Below are 23,527 nucleotides of genomic sequence, written 5' to 3'. Positions count from 1 at the left end.
GTGTCTGTGGGAGTTCTGTACAAGCAGGCTTTGAAGTATTTTCCTTCACAGAAGAGTTGCCTGGGTCAGGCAGTACTGTGCAGAAAGAACCACTTAAAATGTTCACTTGTGTCTCCCAATGCAGATAGCTAGTGAATTTTTACTCCAAGTCTTTGAAAGGAAGACTTGTGGCTAGGAGTTTTCTAGAGAGAAAATTGTATCCTTTCTCTGAGAAGCTCAGACAGCCCTCCTGCTGACTGTGATTTACTTCCGGAGAGTGCTGCCTTTGGAGGAGGGGTGGGTCCCAGCTCTCTGTGGGGTGGGGATGGTCTCAGGGAAGTCATCTGCCTTGTGTGGAGCCCAGGCTGGGGCTGAGGGTGTAGCTCGGGGTAGAGTGCTTGCCTAGCATGTGCAGGGCTCTGGGTTTGGTCCTCAGTACTTCAAACATAAATAGATAAATAAATAAAATAATAATGAAAAATCAAGCTCTGAGCCACCTGGGATCAGCACCAAGACAAACTAAAGCATCAGTATTGAGGGCAATCATGGCTCCACCAGGAGGCCGTGACAATGGAAGTTATTGTGGTTTTTTGAGACAGGTTCTCCCTCTGTTGCCCAGGCTGGCCTTGAACACCTGGGCTGCAGCGATCCACCTATCAGCCTCCCGAGTAGCTGAGATCACAGGTGCCACCTCTCGACTTTCTTTTTTGGGGGCTGGGTGGCGGTCTGGTTTTTTATGGGTACTAGGAATCGAACTCATGACCTCGCGCTTGCCAGGCAGGCGCTGTGCCGCAGAGCTAAATCCCGGCCCCTGGACTTTCATACTAGTTATTTTAACAGAGAGAATTTAATATCCAGGATTAGTAACTGGATGTTATTGCAAGACTACGGTCTGATGAAGAGGGGCTCCCATCCCGGGACTGGGGGGCCAGGAGAAAGAGGCGGGGAATGCCCGAGACGCAGATGGCCAGCAGCGTGGAGCTGGGCTCCTGTGGGGCTGAAACTCAGACCCCCGTCCCTGAGGGGCGGGACGAGGCTGGCTCTGAGGTGTCGGAAAGCTGCAAACTGGATTCATCAGTGGCCCTGGATGAGGTGCTATAGAGGCGCAGAAACCGGAAACGGTAGAGGCCACGCTATCAGGACCTACAAGTGGACAGGCTGGAGCCCCCGCGCCCCACCCTGCCGCTCGTGGCGTCTCTCCAGCTCCCCCTGTTGGCAGAGGCTGCTGAGACGCAGTTGACGTGCAGAAATGTGGTTGGCCCACGCCAGGCTACGCAGAGCTGAGAGTGGGGTGGATTCGAGCAGAGAAGCAATCATGTAATCATTGACGCTGCTTCCCTGCCTCTTTGGACTCTCTGCGCTCTCATTTCTGCCGTCCTATAATTCTTCTGGCCCTTCTGCGGGCTCGGTCTTTCATTTCCAAAAGGTGCTTACTTATTGTGCCTCTCTCTGTGAATAGTCTCTGCTGGGAGCTATCCTTAGGATTTGTAGCCCACAATACTGCCTGACATCAGGCTCCATGGAAGACCTTCGGGAAGGAGTACCAGATCTGGAGGTTAGAAACATCCATTTGGGCTTCCATGTGACCCAGCAGACCTCTTCCTGGGTGTTAATCCCCCGGAGGTGAGCGCAGCATGTCACAGAGACCTGTGCACACCCATGTTTACGGCAACATTATTCACAGTAGCCAAGATGTAGAACCAACTGCAGTGTCCAGCAGTGGACTACTGGATAACGAAAGTAGTATATGGATGTGTGGTGGAATATTATTCAGCCATAAACAATGAAATCCTGCCCTTTGCAGCAGCGTGGGTGGAGCTGAAGGACATTGTGTTAAATAAACTAGGCACATAAAGACAAACACTGCATGTTCTTATATATGGAAGCTAAGAAATTGATCTCCACAAAGAAGAAGAGAAGAAAATAGTGATTACCAGGCCCTGGGTGGGGTATATGGGGAGGTGGTTAGTGGTTACGGGGTGCAATTGAATAGGAGGACCAATTTCTAATGTTCCTTGGCATAGTAGGTGTCTCAGTTACTTTTCTCTCCTTGCTGAGACAAAATACCCATCGCCCGAAATTAAGGAAGGAAAGATTTATTTAGCTCACAGTGTGTGGAGGTTTCAGTCCGTGATCAGCTGGCTCCAAGGCAGGGTGTCATGGCACAGGGGCAGCAGTCCAAGGCGGCCAGAGACAGCAAAAAGGAGGAGCAGCAGAGTGAGCCTCTTTCCCTCCCTTACGTTCTATGCAAACTACCCACCCCAGGGCAGGTTTAGCACTCATACCCATTATCCCAGCATTGGACCATGAATCAATCATGAACTCTGGAAGCCCGCCCCATGACTGCATGAGGATTTGGAGGGACACACAGACACAAACCATAACAGTAGGATAGCTATGACCTACATTACAGTATGTATTTCAAGCTAGCTAGTAGAGAAAATTTTGAACGTCTTGTGTTAGTTAGCTTTTTGTTCCTGCAACCCGATACCTGAAAAAAAATCAATTCAAGGGAAGAAAGATTTATTTCGGCTTACAGGGTTAGAGGGTTCAGTCCCTGGTCAGGTGGTGCGTTGCTGTGGGCCCACAGTGAGGTAGAACCTCATGGTTGGGCAGAGCTGCTCCCCTCAAGGTAGTGGGGAAGTGGAGAGGAAGGGGCTGGGGACAGGGTGTGGTCCCCAAGATCACACCTCCGTGACCTACGCTCTTCAGCTGATTCTGCTTCCTACATTTCCGTCACCTTCAGTGATGCCATCACTTTATAATCCCATCCGTGCGTCAGAGCCGGAATCATCCAGCCATCTTCCAAAAGCCCCACCGCTGACCATGAGATGTTTGGGGGACATTGTGGGAAGAAATGATAAATGTGTAAATGTCTGAAGTGATGGATATGCCAGTTACCTTGATCTGGCCATTATACATTGTACTGAGAAGTGTCACACTGTACCCCATTAAAATGTACAATTACTATATATCAAATATATATATATTTTGGGGGGTTGGGAGGTATAACTCGGTGGTAGAGCATGTTTTGTTTTGTTTTGAGACAGGGTCTCGCTATGTAGTTCAGGCTGGCCTTGAACTCATTATGTAGCCCAGGCTGGCCTCAAACTTGTAGCAGTCTTCCTGCCTCAGCCTCCTGGGTGCTGGGATTACAGGGGTGTGCCGGCAGTGGTATAGCATTTACTTAGCATATATAAAGCCCTGGGTTCTATCCTCAGCATACAATAAATTTGTATATAAATTTCATGTGTCATATATCTCATATGTACTACATATATAATGGGATATATAATCAGATATATGTATCTCCACTGAAGCCAGGGCCTTCAAACAGCTATCTCTCCAGCCCATTTTTTGTTCATTTTCAGACAGAGTCTTGCTAAGTCAAGTTGCCTGGGCTCGAACTTGTGATCCTCCTGCTTCAGTGCTGGGATTATAGGCATGTGACACTATGCCCCACTCAAAAAAATAAATAAATAAATTTTCTAAAATTTAAACGTGAAAGAAAATCCTTCTGAGGCTATGTCAGGACAAGACTCAGCAGAGGCCCAGAAAAAAACAGGCAAGGCCTAGAAACCTCAAGACTGAAGCTGGAGTTTCAGACCCGTCCCCTCCTTGGGCCCCGCCCTCCGCCTGGTGTCTGGAAGGTGTCATCGAATCCAGCCAGCTCTGCTTCTCTCTTCTACCCAGGTGCTCCTGGTCACCTCATCTTTCATGTCCCCTGCCGAGAGCCGCAGTGGCTCAAACCCCAACCGTGTTCGCATTTTTGGGCCTGACAAGCTGGTCCGGGCAGCAGCTGAGAAGCGCTGGGACCGAGTCAAAATTGTGTGCAGCCAGCCCTACACCAAGGTACCTGGGGTGGGCGCTGAGGGTGCGGGGAACCCAGGGGCCAGTAACGCGGGAGGGGTGGAGAGCTGTGACCTCAGGGGTTCATGGGGAGGCTGGGTGCCCGCGTTCCCAGAAATGGGTTGGCATCCAACCCCTGATGAGAAGCTTAGTTCTTTTTTTTAATGGTTTTTCTCCGGTACTGGGAACTGAACTCACGACCTTGCACTTGCCAGGCAGGCGCTTTGCCGCTGAGCTAAATCCCCAGCCCCGAGAAGCTTAGTTCTTGGGAGTCCAGGCAGGCAAATGTGCCACGTCTGAGGCAGAGTCGGGGGAAGCTGACGTGTTAGAGGATGTCCAGTACAGTGGGCTTGGAGTTAACATCATGAGACTTAGTGAGCCTTGGGTCCAAATCCTCTCTGTACCACTTCTTAGCCGTGTGCCCCTGGGCAAGTGACTACCTTCCCTGGGCTCTGTTTCCTGATCTGATAGGCGCCGCCAAGCTGCGGTGAGTAGGTAATGGTCCCACAGTGCAGGTGTCCTTTTTGCCCCTGAAGCTGTCCGTGAAGCTGGTTAACTGCCTTCTTCCTGCAAGGTCGCTGAGGGAGGCAGGCTCCGCTCGTCTTCTGGGTCTGCTTCCAGCCGGTGGAGGGGGACAGAGCTGGGGGTACTTTTGTGTTCTAGAAGCGAGTCCCAGCACTCCCTCCCATTCCCAGGCAGGAATTTGGGAACAGGGAAGTGGATCTGCTTGCACAGGCAGCAGACTCTGCCCATTGCAGTGAGGGTCGGAGGAGCTGGTGCACGTGAGGCCTAGAGCTGAGCCTGGCCAGAGTTAGGACGCAGTGAAGTTCAGTGTTACTATCCTTACCCTCAGGGCACTCCTGGACATGTGTGTCCATCACAGATGAAGGGCTACCTAAGTGAAAGGGTCTTGGGCCCAGGCTCTGTCCTTAGCCAACGTCCTGACCCCCACTTTTCCTTTCGCAGGACTCTCCCTATGGCCTGAGTTTTATACGGCTTCATAGCCCTCCAGACAAAGAGGAAGCAGAGGTCCCAACCCAGGTAAGCACCACCCACCCCACCCCAGAGCCTTCTCCTACTTCTCCACCCTCACCTGCCACCGGCCCTCACATGGCCTCACCTTATGGGACCTTAGAAGGTGACAGTGACTAAGCTTGGCCAGTTCCGGGTGAAGGAGGAAGACGAGAGCGCCAGCTCCCTGAGACCGGGAGCCCTCTTCTTTGGCAGGATAAACAAGACATCCCCAGGTGAGTGCTGAAATCTAGTCCTGGGTCAGTAGAGGGTGAGGCCCTTGCCTTCAGAGGTGAGGATCTGAACCCTTGGGTCTGAGGGAGCAGGCTGGGCCTGGACTCCTAGGTCTGAGGGAGGAGGCTGGGCCTGGACCCTGGGTCTGAGGGAGGAGGCCGGGGTCTGAAGGCCTGAATCCCTGCTGGGTTTTGGGAAGGGCACTGTGTCTCCTAGGTGGGAACTAAGGCGTCTCTGGGTCCAGCTGTCTCATTAGGGCTCCACTTTCCTCCCTCTATAGCCACAGCCAGTGACCCAACAGGGCCCAGCTATGCAGCAGCTACACTCCAGGCCTCCAGTGCCGCATCCTCCACCTCTCCACTCTCCAAGGCTGTGGGCAGCAGCTCTAAGGTGAGGTCAGCAGAGTTTGGTGCAGGAACCAGACCTTGCCGTGGGAACGTGTGAGGTTGGAAGCCGCAGCTCTTCCCCACCCCCTCAGCCTCAGGAGACCCCCAAAGGGAAGAGGAAGTTGGATTTGAATGTAGAAGAAAGGAAGACCCCCAGCAAACCGCCAGCCCAGCTCTCATCTCCTGCCCTCAAGAGACCCAAATGTGAGCCAGCTGGATCCCGGGTTAAATCGGGGCCTGGGCTCCTGTGTCCTCAGGGAGGAGGGGAGAGGCTGAGCATGAAGGCCGAGTGGTGCTGACTAAACCTGTACTCTTCGGGTCCCAGTGCCAGCTCCCACTCGCACCCCCACCGCAGCCCCAGTCCCTGCTGTAGCACAGAAGGCTGGGCCAGAGAAGCCCCGCGGAGACGGCGACGAGCCCAGGGGAGCCCGAGCCGGCCCTCAGGAGCTGGGGAAGATCCTTCAAGGTGTGGTGGTGGTGCTGAGTGGCTTCCAGAACCCCTTCCGCTCGGAGCTCCGGGACAAGGCCCTGGAGCTGGGTGCCAAGTATCGGCCAGACTGGACCCCGGACAGTACCCACCTCATGTAGGCTGTGTCCCCCTCCCCACACCCGGCTGTTGCTCTCCCCCACCGCCTGCTCCTCGCCTGCTGTCTCACTGTGTCGCTGCTCCTGTGCCTCTGTCTCCCTTTGGAGGTCTTGTGCCTCCGTGGCTGTCTGCAGCCTGTGATTTCTCCATCCCTCCCTTGGTCTCTCCTCGCTGTTTCTCTCACACGTATCTTACTGCCTTTTCTTCGCTCCTTCTTTCTCTCTCTGTCACCCCCTATCTCCTCCACCCCTCAGATCACATCTAACCAGCACCCCTCAATTCTGTCTCCCCACAGCTGCGCCTTTGCGAACACCCCCAAGTACAGCCAGGTCCTTGGCCTCGGAGGCCGCATTGTGCGCAAAGAGTGGGTGCTGGACTGTCACCGCATGCGACGGCGGCTGCCCTCCCGGAGGTGAGGCCTCACGGTGGACACCCGTGTGGACGTGCAGCACGCGTGCCAAGCCTGCCTCACGCCCTGTACTGGGCAGTGCCAGGAGCCTGGGCCTGCCAGCCGAGTGTTGAGGTGCCGGCCCAGAGTCAGCCGGCTTCTGAAGGAAGAGGAGGCACAGGGGGCCTGCAGATTCAGGAAAGCGGCCCGCCTGGGAGTCACAGGATGTGGAACCCCAGATACGGAGGCCAACTGTGTTTACTTTTGAGAATTTTCCCTTGATGGAAAGGCATTTTCCTGGGGGCTGGGGATTTAGCTCAGCGGCACAGTGCCTGCCTGGCAAGCGCAAGGTCATGAGTTCGATTGCTGGTACTGGAAAAGAAACAAAGAAAAAAGAAAAAAGGCATTTTCCTAATGAGATTGACAGTGATTCTTGAAGAAGAAGGCAGCTTCAAAGTTTTCTTTCTTCTCTGAAACAAGACTTGTCTTCCCCAAGAGGGAGGGAACCGAGTGTGCTCAGGGCTCTGTGGCTGGGGGCCTGGCCGACAGGGGAGGGTGATTCCTGCCCTCAGTGATTAGTAAATGCCGGGGGCCACTGCCTCCTGCATAGCCTCTCCACCTCCCCTGGGAAACATGGTGCCCTGTTTGAGCCTCCATTTCTCCCCCAGGTACCTCATGGCAGGGCCCGACTCCAGCAGTGAGGATGAGGGGGGCGGTCCCAGCGGCAGCAGCGGGGATGAAGCCCCTAGGCCTCTAAGAAAGGTCTGCTACCCCTGCCTGGGGGGAAGGCGAATCGGGAGGGTGACATGGGTCTGCTGCGGTTCCTCAGCCTCTCTCGTTGTGCCTCCTACAGGCAGCCCCACTCACACTCGCCCTGCCACCCCTCCTCACGCTCACCCTCCCTTCTTAGCGCCCCCAGACCAAAACCAAGCCTCCCCTGGCATCTGGACCCAGCTCACCCCAGAAGCCCTTAAGCCCAAAAGAGACCAAAGCAGCCTCAGTAGGACCCCAGGAAAATTCTGACACGGAGGAGGAAGAGTCAGGTTAGACTACAGGAAGAGGGATGCGTTTTGGACCACCAGGGTCTGAGGGAGGGGCTGGGCCTGGACCCCGGGTCTGAGGGAGGAGAAAGCTGAGTTACAGACAAATAGAGTGGAAGCAGAGCGGTCCCAGGGTCAGGTAACTGGGTGTGGAGGTCAGCTGAGGTTGAGTTTGGGGTGCCTGAGTGTAGCCTCAGGTGAGAGGGAGGGTGACCAGAGGACAAAGCCCGGGCACCTCTCACTGACTGAGCTTCTGTGGGCAGCAGGTCGGGACCGTGGGGAGGAGGAGTCTGGGGACACTGAGGATGAGCTGAGAAGGTAGGTGGGGCTCGGGTCCGGGCAGCCTGGTGTTGGGTGTAGTGGTTCGCTCTGCGTGTCCACCTCCTGCTGCTCTCCGTCCACCAGGGTGGCTGAGCAGAGGGAGCACAGGCCGCCCCCTGGCCAGGAGGAGAATGGCGAGGAGGACCCCTATGCGGGCTCCACAGATGAGAACACGGACAGCGAGGATCGCCCTGAGCCTGCCGACCAGCCAATTCCTGAACTCCCAGGTAGGAAACCCCTGTGCCTCCCAGTTGTCAGCGTGACTCGCCCACCCAGCCCGGGAGCCTGCCGCCCACCTGCTCCCTGCCTCGAGCACCTGCTGCTGTGCGGGGCCTGTCCCCACCCCGCTGGCTTCCTCTGCGTGTCTTCTGTCTTTACTGCCTCCCGATTCCTGTTCTCACTGCTCCCTTATGCACAGTGCCAGTGTGAGCCCCCACCGACTCCCTCACAAGTGTCATCAGGGCCTGCCAGGTGACAAGGACACCGCTGCCCCTTGGGACCTCAGTGGCGGGCACACGTGTTCACTTTAGTGTCACTCATACTGGCACAAATGCTGGGTGTGTAAGAAGGGAAGGCAGTGGGAGCGCCATGGGCTTTGCCCAGTGGGGGATCATGGCTTCTGGTCAAGAACAGGGTCTGAGTGGAGGCCAGGTTTTGGGGCACTGGGGGACCTGTTCCCCAGCTTCTCATGGCTGACGGCAGGAAAGCACTTTGATCTTACACAGCCCTAAAGGGGCAGCAGTCAGTGGCCTGGAAAGTCATGTGAAAATTGGAAGAATGATGCCGGGCATGGTGGTGCACGCCTGTAATCCTAGCACTCAGGAGGCTGAGGCAGGAGGATCATTGCGAGTTTGAGGCCAATCTGGGCTACAAAATGAGTTCAAAGCCAGCCTGAACTGCATACCAAGACCCTGTCTCAAAAAGACAAAAAGGGAGAGAAAAAAAAAGAAAGAAAGAAAATGGGAAGAATGAGCCGGCTGGAGGTCATGGTGAGAAGGCAGCTGTCAGAACAAAGCTGCCCAGGTAGAGCAGCAGCTGGTCTGGGGCGGCCTCCTGGGCCGAGCTGATGCAATGGCTGCAGCTCATCTCTAAGGGACACGTTGTGATAAGTCATTGTATCTCCTACTAGTAAGGCAGACAAGTAAATAGACAAACCAGCCAGCCTCCCCAAAGGCTCTGACAGGCCGCTGGCGCGGGAGCCCTGCCATCACTGCCACATGAACAGCTTGGCCTCAGCCACCAGGCCACTTCCCTGCATCGGCTCCAAATGTTCTGTCTCTCTGGGTGGGGGTCGGGGCCTCGGACTTACCCATTCCACTGTCTCCTGCAGACTTCTTCCAGGGCAAGCACTTCTTCCTGTACGGGGAGTTCCCTGGGGACGAGCGGCGGAAGCTCATTCGATATGTCACTGCCTTCAACGGGTCAGTCTGGGCTGGGGGGTGATGGTCCAGAACAGGATGTGACAGGAAGGAGGCAGTGCAGAGGAGAAGGGGCGAGCCTGGCAGGGTGGGCACAGGCCGTGGGGTCTCAATGCCAGTTTGGTGCACTGCGGTCCTCAGGCCCCTCTCTAAAGTGAGGCTGTCCACCCCCACCAAAAGGGCTAGCACCCAGCTTACCACTGTGGGGTTGGTACGTGGGAGAATGGAGGCCTCACCGGCACCTGCGGGACATCGGTGGGGCTGGAGAGAGAACCGAACCTGGGAGAGACTGGGAAGTAAGGCGTAGAGGGAGCAGATGCTAATCCTGACATGTGCTCTGCCTCCCGCCCCCTGTCCTGCTAGGGAGCTCGAGGACTATATGAGTGACCGTGTCCAGTTTGTGATCACAGCACAGGAATGGGATCCGAGCTTCGAGGAGGTGAGCCCTGGGGGGGTCAAGGAAAGGGGAACCCTGGTCCCCCTTCACCTGCCCCATCCTCGGTTGTCTTTTCCCACACGGATCTTCTTGTAGGCTCTGATGGACAACCCCTCCCTGGCATTTGTTCGTCCCCGATGGATCTACAGTTGCAACGAGAAGCAGAAGTTACTTCCCCACCAGCTCTATGGGGTGGTGCCCCAGGCCTGAACCGTGCACTTGTGTGCACAGACGTGCACGGACACACACACAGTTTAATAAAGGTGACCTGCTTTGGAGCTGTTGCCCCGTCTCATTCAGGAGTCTGCCAGAGCTCCAGGAGGCTGCTGGCTTATGTCTCATGTTTGGTTTTGCTTCCACTGCAAAGGCCAGGCCTCTGAGCTACCTTAAGGCCCTGTCCTGGGATCCAGGAAGGAGGCCTGGCTGTGTCATCAAATGTGGTAGGGAAGAGGCTGTCTTCTCCCTGGCTCTGTGCCTCTGTGCTGGGGTAGACGGGGTTGGGAACTTGACCCTTGGCACTGACCCTGTGTATTCTGACCTTCAAGCCTTTTCTGCATGTGGGTTGCCCTTCCGTGGGATGTGGGCTGCAGGGCTGCATGCTCATGAGATCGGCTATTCTTTGTCTCAGTCTTCTGCCTCCTCCAGGGATAGAGCCTTTCCCCCAGGGGTTTCAGAGGTCACTGTGTGTGCATCCCTGTAGAACGCTTAATCCAGGAGGCAGAATCTGAGGAAGGGTTTTTTGTGTTTTTTTTTTTGTACTGAGAGTTGAACTCAGGAACTCATGCTTGTCAGGCAGGTGCTGTGCTGCTGAGCTAAATCCCTAGCCCAAAGGGGCATGTTAACCAGCCCCCCTAAGTCCTGGAAGGCTCCACCACACTGAAGGTGGGAACTAAGCCGGTGTCAGAGAATGGGGCAGAAGACAGGATGGCACTATAGGCAGGGCCAAGGGGCAAGGGAGGTAGGAACAGGCAGTTGGAGGGGCATTGCTGCTTCCGTGAAGAGGCTGTGGGGGCAGGTTTAGCTGGGAAGCTGGGTACAGTCCTTGAAGCTGTGCTGTCCAGTATGGTAGCCACCAGACACAGCAGCTAATTCCTAAAAGCAAAATGCAGACTTCCTCAGTAGCACAGGCCACACCTTTCCCAGTGCTCTGTGGCTACTCTATTGACGCAGGTAGCATGCGCTCCATCACCCTGGGAAGTTCTTTTGGACAGGGCTGAACTGTAGTCCGAGGAACCTGGACTGTCTGGGGGAGGGGACAAGTCAAGTGTGAGAGCTGACCTTTGAGTAACGTTGGACATTCCAAGCCCTTCCCTAATTTGGCCTCACCCCAAGCAAAGGCTCCCAGTCACACTGCCTTCTCTCTCCAGACCTTGGTTTTGTTACTAGTGAGACGAAGATGGCAGTGGGCTGTATGCACTCATCATTTGTTTGTTGATTCTCACTCAGGGTGCCGATCCCTCACTGCCACCCTTTTCTGGGGCTGCTGAAACAAATTTCTGCAAATATAATGGCTTCAAACAACAGATGTACTATATGTCAGGTCTGGAGGTCTGAAGTCCAGAATGGGCATCTGGGCTAAAAATCAAGGAGGGCTCTGAGATCCTTTTGCAAGCTGTCAGGGTGAACCTGCTTTCATGTGTTCTCCAGCTTCTACAGCTCCCCCTGCATCCCATTCTTCCATTTTCAGGGCCAGTGATGGCCAGTTACATCTTTCCCATGCCCCATTGCTGTGACTCTGCCTCTTCTGTCTCATCCTTCTTATACTGAAAGACCCTGTGATTACACTGAGTCCACCTGAATCATCTGGGATAATGTCTTTTTTTTATTAGTACATATTTGCAGTACATACTTACATTCATCTTAGGGAGAAGGTACCTGGACTTAACATATCTTGATTTTTTAAAAGTTCCTTTTCTTCCTCCCTCTCTAGACTCCCTTCCCCTTTTTGGGTTTTTGAAGCAGGGTCTTGCTATATATTTTATTTATTTTTTTGTTTGTTTTTTATTCCGGTACCAGGAATCGAACTCACGACCTTGCGCTTGCCAGGCAGGCGCTGTGCCGCTGAGCTAAATCCCCAGCCCCAGGGTCTTGCTATATAGTTCTGGCTGGCCTTACTCTATCTAGCCCAGGCTGGCTTCAAACTCACAGCAATCCTCCTGTCTCAGCCTCACTTTCTTTTTAATCTGTTTTAAGGTCAACTCATTTTCAGCCTAATTTCTTCTTTTACCGTAATTCTCCACCACATACTCCCAGGTTCCAGGGGTTAAGACGTGAACATCTTTGAGGGCCATTCTGTCACCATGTACAAGACACTAGGGACACAGTATGAAAAGACAGCAGTCTCTGAAGGGCTGACTTGTTCTAAGCAGGGAAAGATGGCAAGTGTGTACTGCAGCACTGGGGTATGATTTATGCCTTTTGTCCCTTAAGGATACACTCTTCTGTGGTTGTTAAATAACTCCCTTATTTCCTTCTACATATCTTAAGAATTCTCAAATTATTTCTTTATTTGTTCCTCCTCAAATTTAGATCTTAAGTTACCAGAAACATTTTTTGCGTGTGGTATGAGGTAGGATCAGTATTCATTTCCTATTGGCATAACACATCACTTCAAGCTTAGTGGCTTTAAACAACACAGGTTTATTTTCTAATCATTTTGGAGATCAGTAGTGCAAAGCCAGGCTCGTCTAAAATGAAAGCGTCCACAGGCCTGGAAGCTTTCTGGAGGAATCATTTCCTTGCCTTTTCCAGTTTGTACCAGCTGCCCAAATTCCCTAGCACTCTGGTCTCTGCCTCCATTGTTACATCTCCTCTCTACCCTCTTTCCCATATAAAGACCCTTTTGATCACACTAGGGCTACCTAAATAATCGGGGTCATCTCCCGCTCTCAAGAGAGGATACTTAAATATATACAAGGTCCCCTTTGCATGTGCACGCTAACAGAGGTTCTGGGGATTATACTAAAACATGGGGCATTACTCCACACCACAGGATTCCGTTTAACTTTCCATATATCATAGCCTCATTTACTGATAAGTCTGTCCTTTCCCTGCTTATCTACAGCAGTGGTTGGTAAATTGAAGCCCAGAGGCAAAATCGAGCCCACTGACTTCCTGTAGTTTTATTAGAACACAGCCGCACTCCCTGCATATGTAACATTGTGTATAGCTGTTTTTCCACTACAGCAGCAGAGTTGACTGTGGCAGACACTATGGCCTGTAAACCTATGAATATATATTATCTAGCTGGGTATAGGGGCTCGCCCCTATAATCCCACCACTCGGCAAGGCTCAGGCAGGAAGATTGCAAGTTTAAGAGTATCCTGGGCAATGCGGCAAGACCTTGTCTCAAAAAATAAAGCTCAGTGTAAAGGCCCAGTACCGGGAAGAGAGAGGGGGAGAACCAGAATATACATTATCAGATCTCTTATAGGGAAGTTTGTCACTCTCTGATGTACATGTAGGGTTTGTCATCTATCAATATAAATGCAGGTCTGAGTTCTCAGTTCCTCTCCAAGCCAACATGACAGATTTCACTAGTACAGCCTTGGTATAATTCTTGGGAAAGTGGGCAAGACAAGGCTCCCATACTGCTCATAAATGGCTGGGGTTTTTTTTGTTTTGTTTTGTTTTGTTTTTATGGTAGTGGGGATTGAGCCTAAGGCCTAACACATACTAGGCAAGAGCCCCCTCCCATTTTGATACAGGGTCTTGCTGAGTTGCCCATGTTGGGCTGGAACTTTGGATTCTTTTGCCTCAGCCTCCTAAACTGTGGGGATTGCAGGCCTGCATCACCGCGCCTTTTTGGGCCACTACTTGATTAACGTCCACTCTACTCACTAGAGCAAGTCTGTCAACACTGCTGCATCCCTAATGTCCCATGCGGGGTGCAGCACACAGGGGCTTAATACATATCTATGGAACAAAGAACTGTCCTATGCTAGGCTGTTCCTCCTGCTTTTAGGGTAGAGACAGATCCAAAAGGGAACTGACTTGCCTGAGGTGATGCTTGCCCCTCACCAATGCCTTAAGACATCCTCATTTTACAGGTAAGGCATCTGAGGCCGGAGAGGTGACAGCATTTGTCCAAGGACTCAACTCCTAAGGAGGTGTTCAGGGCTGGCTCCAAGGTTTGGGGCCTTCAGATGTGATAGCACTGTCTGGGGCATGCCCTTTATTTTTCCTGTATCACGTTGTATGTCTCCAGGCTCTTTCCCCACCAGCGCGTGGAGTGATGACTTTCTTCCTACCCCTATATTCCATTCCACGGCAGCACTGTCATTCATTGCTGGCCCCCACTGGTGGGCATGTGGGCAGTCTCCTGTCCGGCCACAACCATCATGATGTAGTGAACATCCTTACCTTTATGCCCTTTGCCATGCTTGAGTTTACAGGACAAATTCCAACAGGTGGAATAGTTTGAGCAGGCAAACGTGTGTCTTAAATGGTCCTGTGGCCAAGGTGGAGTCATCAAGCTAAACGTTCAGCACCATAAAGAGAGCCTGTTTGCCCACATTCCTCACCAAGCCAGGATACCTGCAGACTTTTACCTGTGCCATCCAAGTGGGAGGGGAGAACCAGACAGAGCCAGCACCAGCAAACCATAGCTCCAGGTCCATAGTTATGGACCCAGGGCTGGGTCTGGTTGACACCTGTCCCTCAGGTGAGCACAGTCTCCCAACCTCCTACTTTCAGGCCTGGTGTAAACGGCCAGTCTTCCTGCCAGCTCTCTGGAAGAGGCAAATCTCTACACGGCCTAGGAATCCCACCTCTTTATTGATGGGGAAGGCAGCACAGGTGGCCTGGGAGCCACAGGGAGCGCTCACTCTCTTTCCCCCTGGCCCTCCGCCTGGCGGTGGCCCCGCTGGTGCACAAGCAGGAGGCGTCTCTGGCCAAAGGCCTGGCCGCAAGTGGAGCAGCGGTGGCGGCTGGCGGCCTGGCTGCCCGGTGCGGTGGGCGGATCGTGGCAGAGGCGATGGGCGGCCAGCTTGGAGGGGAAGGAGAAAGCCTTGGGGCAGTGCGGGCACGGATAGGGGCGAGCGTCAGTGGCATGGTGCGTGTGGCGGTGGGCTGCCAGCTTGGAGGGGTAGCAGAAGGACTTGGAGCAGTCAGGGCATGGGTAGGGGCGGGTGGGAGCGTGGGTCCAGAGGTGGGCGGCCAGCTTGGAGCGGTGGCCAAAAGCCTTCGGGCAGTGCGGGCACGGGTGTGGGCGGGCGCCGCTGTGCGTGAGGCGGTGCGCTGCCAGCTTGGAGGGGTAGGAGAAGGCCTTGGGGCAGTCGGGACACGGGTGGGGCCGGGTGCCGCCATGCGCTAACCGGTGCGTGGCCAGCTTGGACGGGTAGGAAAAGGCCTTGTCACAGTCGGGGCAGCGGTGCGGTCGCTGGGGCGGGGGCCGCCGACGGGGCCGGGAAGGCGCGCTCGCCGTTGCGGTGGGCCCTGGAGCCGACTGGCTAGGTTTCTGCGCTGGGCCCTGGTGGAGATCTGGGGGACAGGAGGGCTGGTGGGCTTCAGGAAGCACCCAACGTCCTAGTCCTAGGCAAGACTCCACCACCACCATGGAGGGGCCCCTCAAAGTGTATCTGAGCATTTCAGGCATCACACTGATTCATTCCCCAAATGGCGTTCTTTCTGCTCCCCGCCCCCACCCCGTGCATCACTCTAAGGGGCTCCAGTGGATTATGTTCCTGTACTCCCAAACCACTCAGGCTTCCCCAGAGTGCCTACGGTATCCATTTCCAGTATCTTTCCAGGGGTCACCCTGGAATCCCACATATCAACCCTCTGGTGCTTCCTGTAATTTCCTGAGCCCCAGCAAATGATCAGGGAGGGTCTCCCAAAACTAATCGGAAAGATTCCCAGGACAGTGTATTTCTGGGGCTCCAATGGTCGTAATCCTGGATCTACAAACTTTCACCCTAAGATTCTCCTACGTGATTCTTTTAGCTCCCATTCCTGGGGAATGGTCCCTACCCACAGGCAGGGCCCTCTCACCTCCTCCTTTGGTCACCGGGTCCTTGCCAGAGGGGCTAGGCTCTGTGCTCCCGGCCTGGGACTTCGCACCTCGCTCCAACATCTTGCTGGCACAGGAACCTAGGGGTTGGGTGGGGGCGGGTGTGTTGCTGGTGATCAGCAGGTTGATGGGGATAGTGTTAAACGGCCAAAATCAGCTTGTCAGTCCATTTAGGAGCAGGGTCTAGGGAAGTCTGGGATGTTAAGGCCAGGCCAGGGGTACAGGAAGGAAGGTTCTCTTAGGGAGCACAATCCGCCGACCCATGGAAATTTAACCAAGAGGCCGTCTCTTTGCAACTCAAACAGGGGGTTGGAGCCTTGGGGAGAGGAGGCCGGGGAGTCTGCAAGATGAACTCCGGGGCCCAGGCTGAGCGAGGAACGAGTGGGGCCGCGTTCAGAGTGGGCGGAACCTTCCCCTCCAGACCCCGGACCCAGAGAGCTTCTACAGTGGGAATGGCGGAGCTCTGAATGCCAGAAGGACCAAAATCAGCAGCGCCGGGACACAGGCCCAGGGGCGGGGCCTTGGAGCGGGGTGGGCGGGGCCTTTGCGCTCTGTCCCAGGGGAGGGGCTTGTGAGTGCAGTGGGCGGGGTCTCACGTCCAGGAGGTGGCTTCTCCCAGCTCCTGCCTGAGGCTCAGTCCATTGCCGCTGCGTCCACCGCGTCCTTCCTGTTGTTAAATTTCACCCTCTGCGGAGGGCTGGGGGAGTGCAGAATAGTGGGGAGCTGCAGAAAGACGGAAGGAATGTGGCCTGTGCAGCAGTCCTGAGCCCCCTAGTGAGCTTTTCCCTGGGGAATCCACGCATCCCGCACTCAGTGCACCCCTCGGAACGGGGGCTTCTAGGCGCCAATGCAAAGTCCCATGCGGACCCCCACCGATCCCCTGAGGAGGATCCAGGCGTCGCCCCAATCCTTTCCCGTGGACCAGGCGTCCGCACCTGGACCCCGCCCTTCTCACCTGCGGGGGCGGCCTCTCCCGGGGGCGGGGCTCCAGGCCACTCCCGCCTCGGCCTCTCTGGCTGCGGCTTCCGCTGCGCAGCCCTGGGACCCGCCGGACCCGCCGCCTGGGAGCGGAGGGGAGGGGAGGAGGGAGCCCCGCGCGCGGCCGGGCCCAGCCTCACTCCCATCCCCTCCTCCCGCGCGCCAGAGGGGGTGTCGGCACGCCTGCGCAGTTGCGGCCAGCCCAAGCTGCGGAGGGGGCAGCCGGAAGGGAAGGAGGGGGTGGGAGCGCCATGCGGGCGAGTTCTCCAGCGAGCGCGAGGCTGCAGCCGAAGGACCGCGGGGAAGCGCGCCGCTGCTGCGGGGCCTACGGTGGCTGAGTGGAGTCAAGCGCGGGCCAGACGAACGTGGACGGCCTGCGCTTGAAGATCAGGAAGAAAGCTCCCACGCGCAGCCCTCTTTATAAATGCCTCTCTTATTTTCGAGAATTCCACAGGGAACCCCAGTTCGGTCTCTTCACAGTTCGTTGCCAGTTCCACCCCTCCGGGCATTTTCAGAAAAGTCTGTCCATTTCTTCGCGAGGACAGGAGCGCGGAACTCAAGCAAAATGGCCCCCAGTCAAAGACACTATTTGCGTAGCGCCTCGGTACCCTTGCCCATTGGGTGATCTAGGCTTCTCCTTTCCCTGGGCGTGGTGGTCCAGGTGACCAGGCCCGGCCTCTGGGTGCCAGGAGGAAAAGGCATGCAGCTGGGCATTCTTTCTAGGGAGTGCTTGTATAAGTGCTGGAATGACAATGATGTTCCCATAAAAATCCTCCGCAAGGGTGGGTCTCCAGCCTGAAAATCCGCATGGTCTGTGACGTCTGAGAGCCCTGGGAGTTACTTGATGGGTTATTTGGGTTCTGAGCCAGACCGCCTGGGTAACTGCTTTGATTTCTCACCGCAGCTACTCACTAGCTGTGTGACCTTGGCTAAGTCACTTCGTCTTTCTGGGCCTCGGTTTCCTCATGTATGATATAGAGGGTTCTTGGGATTAAATTCAGTAATCAATGGAAAATGTTTAGAATGCAGAATGGCTATAGAGTGCTCAATAAATGTTATCAATATTTTTGTTTTTACTGGGCATTGAACTTGGCCTGATAGGGTCCAGTTATCCCAGGAACAACTTGACAGACCTCAAGAAGGAACACACTGTACTCAGGGGATCCCTCCTTTTACATCTAGCAATGTTGCAGTCTGGCCTTCCTTCCAGGTCTCCTCTGAGCCATAGCCAGTCCTATCTCGGGGTACTGTCCTTAGGTCTCAGATCGAATGTTACCACAGCCTCTTTGCTCTCCACTTCTTTCTTCCTTTTATTTGAAACAGGGCCTCATTGTGTAGTTCAGGCTGGCCTCAGACTTGGCAGCAATCCTGCCTCAGCCTCCCAAACCTGAGTGCTGGAATAACAGCTGTATGCTGCCACGCCCGGCTTTTTTTGTTGTGTTTTTTTTTTTTTTTGAGACAAGGTCTCACTATGTATGTAGTTCAGACTGGTCTTGAACTCACTGTGTAGCTCAGGCTGACCTCAAACTCAGTGATCCTTCTGCCTTGGCCTCCCAAGTGCTGGGATTACAGGATCATGGCCATTTTATGTTTGTTTGTTTTGAGACAGGGTCTCACTATGTAGCTCAAGTTGGCCTCAAACTCACCGCGATCCTCTTGTTTCAGCCTCTGGAATACTGGGATTTCAGGCATACACTACCATGCCTAGCTTTCAATGCCATTTAAAAAGGCTCACTTCGGTTGCCACACAGAAAATAAAAAAGAGGCAAGTAGAAGCCAGAAAACCAGTGAGTCCATTTATATACTAATTACAGTATTAATTGCTAGCATTTATTAAGTACTTCTGTACTGGAAATTGTCCTTATGTGTATTAATTATTTAATCACCGTGGTAATTTGCTAAGAGGAGGTGCTATGCTGCACCCTTGTGTGGAAGAGGAAAATGAGGCACGAAGGGGACGGTTGAGTGCCAAAGGTCACACAGCCAGGCCCCAGGCAAGACTAGTTGAGCCAGGATTTGAACCCTGTAGGCGGGCCCTGGAGTCCAGGCACTGTGCACTGTGGCTCTGCTGCCTCGAGACTGGGAAGGAAGGTGTGGTGATGGACTGGCAGCCTGACTGGGGCCAGGAGATGGGCTGGGTGGAGGGGAAGGGAGGAAGGCGTGGAGGACCATGGGGAAGTCACAACGGCCCACGCCCGCTGAGCCTGTGTGTGCCGAACGCATTTCCAGACTAAGGTGCGAACTCACTGGGTCTTCACGGAAGAGGAGGAAACTGTTTGCAGCTTTGTTTTACAGAAGAGAACGATGAGATCCCCAAAAAGTAAATTTTCAGCCCAAAAAGATGAAGCCAAGGTTTCCATTGCTTAGGAGGGCTCAGGGCTGAGCCTGCAGAAACCCCAGGAGGCCTTCCAGGGTCAGCATGGGACCTAGAAACCCTGCAAACACAAGGACCCCAAGGTCTTATTTAGGGGCCATCGCATAACACGTGCTGAGGGTCCCTGTTTCCCTGGCTCCCCCCTTCTCTGCGCTCCCCCAGTCCCTGCACCTCCTGATGTCCCACCTTTCTGCCCCATGACCCCAACTGGAGACTGAGCTCTGGGGCCCAGCTTCACCCCACTTGGGCCAGCTGTGCAGGAGACTTCCTGGCTCTGGGTGTTTCTTCTGCCTGTTTCTCCCCTCTCCCGAGGTCTGCTCTTCCCCTCTGCACATTACTCCCTGCTCTGATCTCCCAGAACCTCTTCCCACCCCTCAGCATCTCCCAGAATCTCCAGGTATATCGTGGTGTCTCCATTTCTGTGTAGCAAGCCCGTTTCAATCCTCTGTGCCTCTGAGTACCTCTGGAGGATCCCTGGGCCTCCTTCTATGGTACTTCTGCCTGTCAGCTCACTTGTCTCTGAGTGGCTGAGTTTTTGCTTCGCTGAAGGCCACCAAAAATACACAATGGAGTTTGGCAAATTTGGTTTGGTTTTATTTATCTAGAGATAGGGTCTCGCTATATAGTTCAGGCTGATCTTGAACTCACTATGTAGTCCAGGCTGGCCTCAAATTCCTGCCATCCTCCTGCCTCAGCCGCCCAAGTACTGGGATAATACCACCACCACACCCAGCAAAGTTGGATTTTATTGACTTGCTATAATGTAGGGGAAAGGACCACAGAGGAAGCCCTGACTAACTTTTCCAAACACAGGGCAAATGGAAACACTGAAATGATGCCCCAGATTTGGAGGCAGATTTATTTTATGCCAACGGACACTGATGGGGATCATTCTCAAAATATCAGGCCTTGATCTCTGGTGGTCTAGGGCTTATATGAGATAAGCAAGCAGGAAGTACAGAAGCAGGATGGCTTGTCAATTGGGTATTGGTTCTTACAATATGCATCATAGTGGCCAGCTATGCATCACAGTGACCAGCCATTTCTTTTCTTTTTTTCCTTTCTTGGAACAGGGTCTCACTATGCAGTTCAGGTTGGCCTTGAGCTCACTTTGTATCCCAAGCTGTTCTTGAACCCCCAACGATCCTCCTGCCTCAGCCTCCTGAGTGCTGGGATTACAGGCATGCCCCACCACACCCAGCTCGCCATTTCTAAGAAATAAAAGTAACAGGACCTGTAACCAGAACAATTGCTTGGTCAACTAACAGAGTGAAGTACACTGGCTTGTGGAGTTGGGTTCTTCTGCTACATTTCCCCTCTCTTTAGTTTTCCCAGCAAATCTTTGCTGGGCATGTTATATGTGTTCTGAGACAAGGCCCAACTAGAAGTGGTTCTGTATTGTTTTATTGGGACAACCATCTATAGCGTTTAAGGCAAAAACTACAGCTAGCAGGGAGACAGGGAAGCAAGGACTGGGGTAAGTAGCCTGTAGTAGTTCTGCCAGTTTTGAGTTATCTCTGCTATAAGTGCAGGTCCATTATTGCTGCCAGTGGTCAAGGGTAGGCCATATCTAGGGACAGTGGGACCCTACAAATTTTTGTTTTCATGGCCAGCCTGAGTAGGTACAGATGAACACTAGGTCATGCCAGGTGGAGGTCAAGGCCAGTGACACGGACGCTGAAGCCTGGGCCGGCTGCGGGGGTACAGGTGCCAGTGCTGTGGCTTGAGCTTGCAAAACAAACAGTGGGGGCAGGTTTGGCTCTGGTCTTCCGGGAGTACCAGGTTAAGTTTTTCTAGCTGGGGTTAATGTTTCAATCAGATCCCTGGAGGGGGCTTAGAAATGCAGGTTTGGCACTTTTGGTGGCAGGTTTCCAAACAGCAGCAGGAAGCAGGAGTAAGAGAGGTCTGGCCAAAATAACTTTGTCCAAGGCAACCACAGCATATCCAGTACAGTATGTAGCAATTGAACAGTTAGGTCTCAGCCTAATATTTTTTTTTTGTTTTTGTTACTGGGAATCAAACTCACAACCTTGTGCTTGCCAGGCAGGTGCTGTGCCACTGAGCTATATCCCCAACTCTCTCAGCCTAAGGTGAACTTGTCAGTTTTCTTGGTCAGGAGGACAGTGGCTGTTAGAGCATGGAGGCAGTGGCGGGGAGGGGCAGCCCTTAGTGACTGAATCTAAGTATTTGCACAGGCAGGCTGCTGAGCACTCCCAGGGGCTGACAGTCTGAGTAAGCATCATTGCTTGTTTGTTTTTTTCTTTTGTCTTTTTGAGACAGGTTCTCGCTATGCAGTTCAGGCTGGCCTTGAGCTCACTTTGTAGCCCAGGCTGGTCTCGAACTCACAACGATCCTCCTGCCTCAGCCTCCCGAGTGCTGGGATTACAAACGTGTGACACCACGCCAGCAGCATTATTGTTTTTGTGAACTCAAGGATCCCAATTCTGTAGAAGCCAACAGCTCTAAGAAATTTGTGGAGTTTCTTTTTCATAACCAGTTTCTGCCAGAGATTGCAGCAGAGCTTTTGTGTCTTTCCCACAGGCAGCTTGGGTGTCATTAATCAGAAGGGCCGTGATATTTTGTGCTGGGAAACTTGCAAGGTCAGCTGTGAGGGCTTCCCCAAAGAGGACAAACAAGTTTTTGAACCTCTGGGAAGGTTGAGTCCAGGTGAGTTGACTTTTGAGTCCAGAACTGGAGTCTTTCCACTTAAAGGCAAAGAGGGGCTGGCTGACAGCAGAAGAAGGCAGAAGAAGGCATTCTGTAGGTCCAGGCATGTGTACCAGTAGGCTCTGGGTGGCAGAAGACTGAGGCAACGGATACGGAGGGCAATCATGGCAGCACTGGCAGCTCAGAGATCTTGAACTAGCTTTACAGGAAGGAGAGGTGCATTTTAGCAGTTTGACAGTCTAAAGACATTTTGCAGTTTTGAAGCCTCATTTTTTTTCTTTCTCAGGGGACCATGATGGAGCTGGAAGGGACAGAGAGACAGGCTGTTTCAGAGCCACGTCTGTTGCTAGGGCCTCCTGGAAAATAGTGGGAGAGTTCTTAACCCCCTGTGGCAATGGAGTCCAAGTGAATTGTGCCTTGTCTCAGGATTTTCCCAGTTGAAGGGGCTTATGGGGGCCACTTGCAAGCAGTGGAAGGCGTCTTTTAAATCTAGATATGTAGACCAGGTGGCATCTGGAGGTAACAGTCCAAAAAGGTGTATGCCTTATCTATCAGGCTCCCAAAGTGCTCTAGGTGGCTAGGGTGTGGCTGGAGCGTGGTAGCTGTTTAGGCCTGGAGGTGAGTCTTAGCTCATACCCCTGGGAGGAGAGTTTTCAGAATTTCAGGACCGTGGTTGTCTGTGTCAGGCTGATGCAGGTGTCATCTTCCTCTCCGGGAAAGTGTAGGGTTAAACGAGGGGGAGGCTGACTGGTTTGGCGACAGGAATTTAAGTTTGGTGAGATGTCCTTCCAGGCTGCAAGTTCATGCCTGGCAGAAGGGGTGAGAGGTAAGAGTCCCAGCTGCCCCAGTGATGGTAACTTTTTGACAGAGGGAACTTTTGAAGGCAGAGAGTTCTGTTCCATTGTCTACCAGGAAAGTCACAGGTTTGCCCCTGACTTTTGCAGTGACCATGGGCTCTGGAGGGCCCAGTTTGATAGCGCTCGGTTTTTCCTATCCATGCAGGCCCGAAGGGTGAGGAGAAGTGCAGGTTGAGGTGGGCCTGTACAGTCAGGTTTCATGGTGTCCTGCAGGTGGGTAGGGCACTGGGCTTTCCAGTGTCCAAACTATTTGCAGCCAGCACGGTGATTGGTTCCACAGTGATCCTCCTGCCTCAGCCTCCCGAGTGCTGGGATTACAGCCACAGGACACCACGCCTGGTGCCATCATTCTTGATTCGAAAGAGCAAACTGTGTGCGGTGCATGGCTTGAGGAACTGTTTCTCAGCACTGGGTCCTTTGTGTGAATAAGCAAAGGGAGGTTCACACCTCAACAAAAGACAAATGCTCCTCAGCCAGAGCTTGTAAGAAAGAATGTAAAATTATATATATATATACACATATAATATATGATATATATGTAAAAGATTACTTCTTGGGAAGAAAAACATTTGTTGTTGTTAAGCAGTGCTTAAGGAATTGCTGGATGAGCTGTAGGGGATGAAGTGTTGTTCTGGGATCCAGGCACACACCTAATAGTCCCTCAAAGCACCGTGACCTTGAACCCAGAACCTTTTTATATTTCTCACAGTGTTTGCGCTGCCACCCACTTTTCCTATAAAATGGCCCAGGACGGTGAGCATCTGGGGGCCCCATGGGTTTCTCCTTCTCTCTCTGCCAGTATCTCTGTGTGTCCCTGAGAACCTGTGTTCTTTGTTCCTCAGGATCTCAAAGTGCCCCTGCGACGCTCGATATCTTCCTGGGTGTCTGACACCTACGCACCACCCCACCCACGACCCGCGCGCCCACCTTCGGCGCGGCACCGCGGTGCCTTTAAGAAGGCCCCGCCTCGGCCCTCGCCCCGCCCACCCACCA

General features: G+C 53.6%; 2 protein-coding genes and 1 long non-coding RNA gene across 4 annotated transcripts in view; 1 reads left to right on the top strand and 2 right to left on the bottom strand.

Annotated features, from left to right (window-relative positions):
* The window catches only part of Xrcc1 (X-ray repair complementing defective repair in Chinese hamster cells 1), a 22,424-nt gene extending 12,498 nt beyond the window's left edge, over nucleotides 1-9,926 (top strand). The window contains exons 4-17 of one of the 2 annotated variants that reach the window (XM_005412443.2): nucleotides 3,673-3,831; nucleotides 4,795-4,869; nucleotides 4,964-5,075; nucleotides 5,354-5,463; nucleotides 5,552-5,663; nucleotides 5,785-6,043; nucleotides 6,341-6,457; nucleotides 7,102-7,195; nucleotides 7,344-7,476; nucleotides 7,737-7,791; nucleotides 7,879-8,021; nucleotides 9,125-9,215; nucleotides 9,576-9,651; nucleotides 9,745-9,926. In XM_005412443.2, coding sequence (XP_005412500.1) covers nucleotides 3,673-3,831; nucleotides 4,795-4,869; nucleotides 4,964-5,075; nucleotides 5,354-5,463; nucleotides 5,552-5,663; nucleotides 5,785-6,043; nucleotides 6,341-6,457; nucleotides 7,102-7,195; nucleotides 7,344-7,476; nucleotides 7,737-7,791; nucleotides 7,879-8,021; nucleotides 9,125-9,215; nucleotides 9,576-9,651; nucleotides 9,745-9,858 — 1,650 coding nt within the window. In that variant the 3' untranslated portion in view covers nucleotides 9,859-9,926. The remainder of the gene's footprint in view (nucleotides 1-3,672; nucleotides 3,832-4,794; nucleotides 4,870-4,963; nucleotides 5,076-5,353; nucleotides 5,464-5,551; nucleotides 5,664-5,784; nucleotides 6,044-6,340; nucleotides 6,458-7,101; nucleotides 7,196-7,343; nucleotides 7,477-7,736; nucleotides 7,792-7,878; nucleotides 8,022-9,124; nucleotides 9,216-9,575; nucleotides 9,652-9,744) is intronic. The other variant, XM_005412444.2, reaches the window with a different exon arrangement.
* Nucleotides 9,203-9,784, bottom strand: LOC106147412. Its single transcript, XR_001232310.1, has 3 exons — nucleotides 9,700-9,784; nucleotides 9,411-9,501; nucleotides 9,203-9,292 (listed from the first exon to the last, which is right to left on the bottom strand). It is a non-coding gene; the product is annotated as an uncharacterized LOC106147412 (long non-coding RNA).
* Nucleotides 9,927-12,268: 2,342 nt separating the features above from the next.
* Znf575 (zinc finger protein 575) lies at nucleotides 12,269-16,977 on the bottom strand. The gene is made up of 4 exons (XM_005412441.2): nucleotides 16,614-16,977; nucleotides 16,255-16,381; nucleotides 15,640-15,738; nucleotides 12,269-15,129 (listed from the first exon to the last, which is right to left on the bottom strand). Exons 3-4 carry the CDS (start codon nucleotides 15,719-15,721, stop codon nucleotides 14,471-14,473), a joined length of 741 nt encoding a protein of 246 aa, XP_005412498.1. The 5' UTR covers nucleotides 15,722-15,738; nucleotides 16,255-16,381; nucleotides 16,614-16,977; the 3' UTR covers nucleotides 12,269-14,470.
* Between the last annotated feature and the right edge of the window lie 6,550 nt (nucleotides 16,978-23,527).

This window comes from Chinchilla lanigera, unplaced genomic scaffold, assembly GCF_000276665.1.
Source record: "Chinchilla lanigera isolate Chin_1 unplaced genomic scaffold, ChiLan1.0 scaffold00154, whole genome shotgun sequence".
NCBI classification, from domain to species: domain Eukaryota; kingdom Metazoa; phylum Chordata; class Mammalia; order Rodentia; family Chinchillidae; genus Chinchilla; species Chinchilla lanigera.
This window is presented reverse-complemented; position numbering and strand designations above follow the sequence as displayed.

Excerpts from the sequence above, each read along its gene's own strand:
- Znf575 (XM_005412441.2), bottom strand. The coding sequence starts at position 15,721 with ATGTTGGAGCGAGGTGCGAAGTCCCAGGCCGGGAGCACAGAGCCTAGC. Across the intron at positions 15,130-15,639 it reads CCCGGTGACCAAAGGAGGAG|ATCTCCACCAGGGCCCAGCG; the intron begins GTGAGAGGGCCC and ends CCTGTCCCCCAG.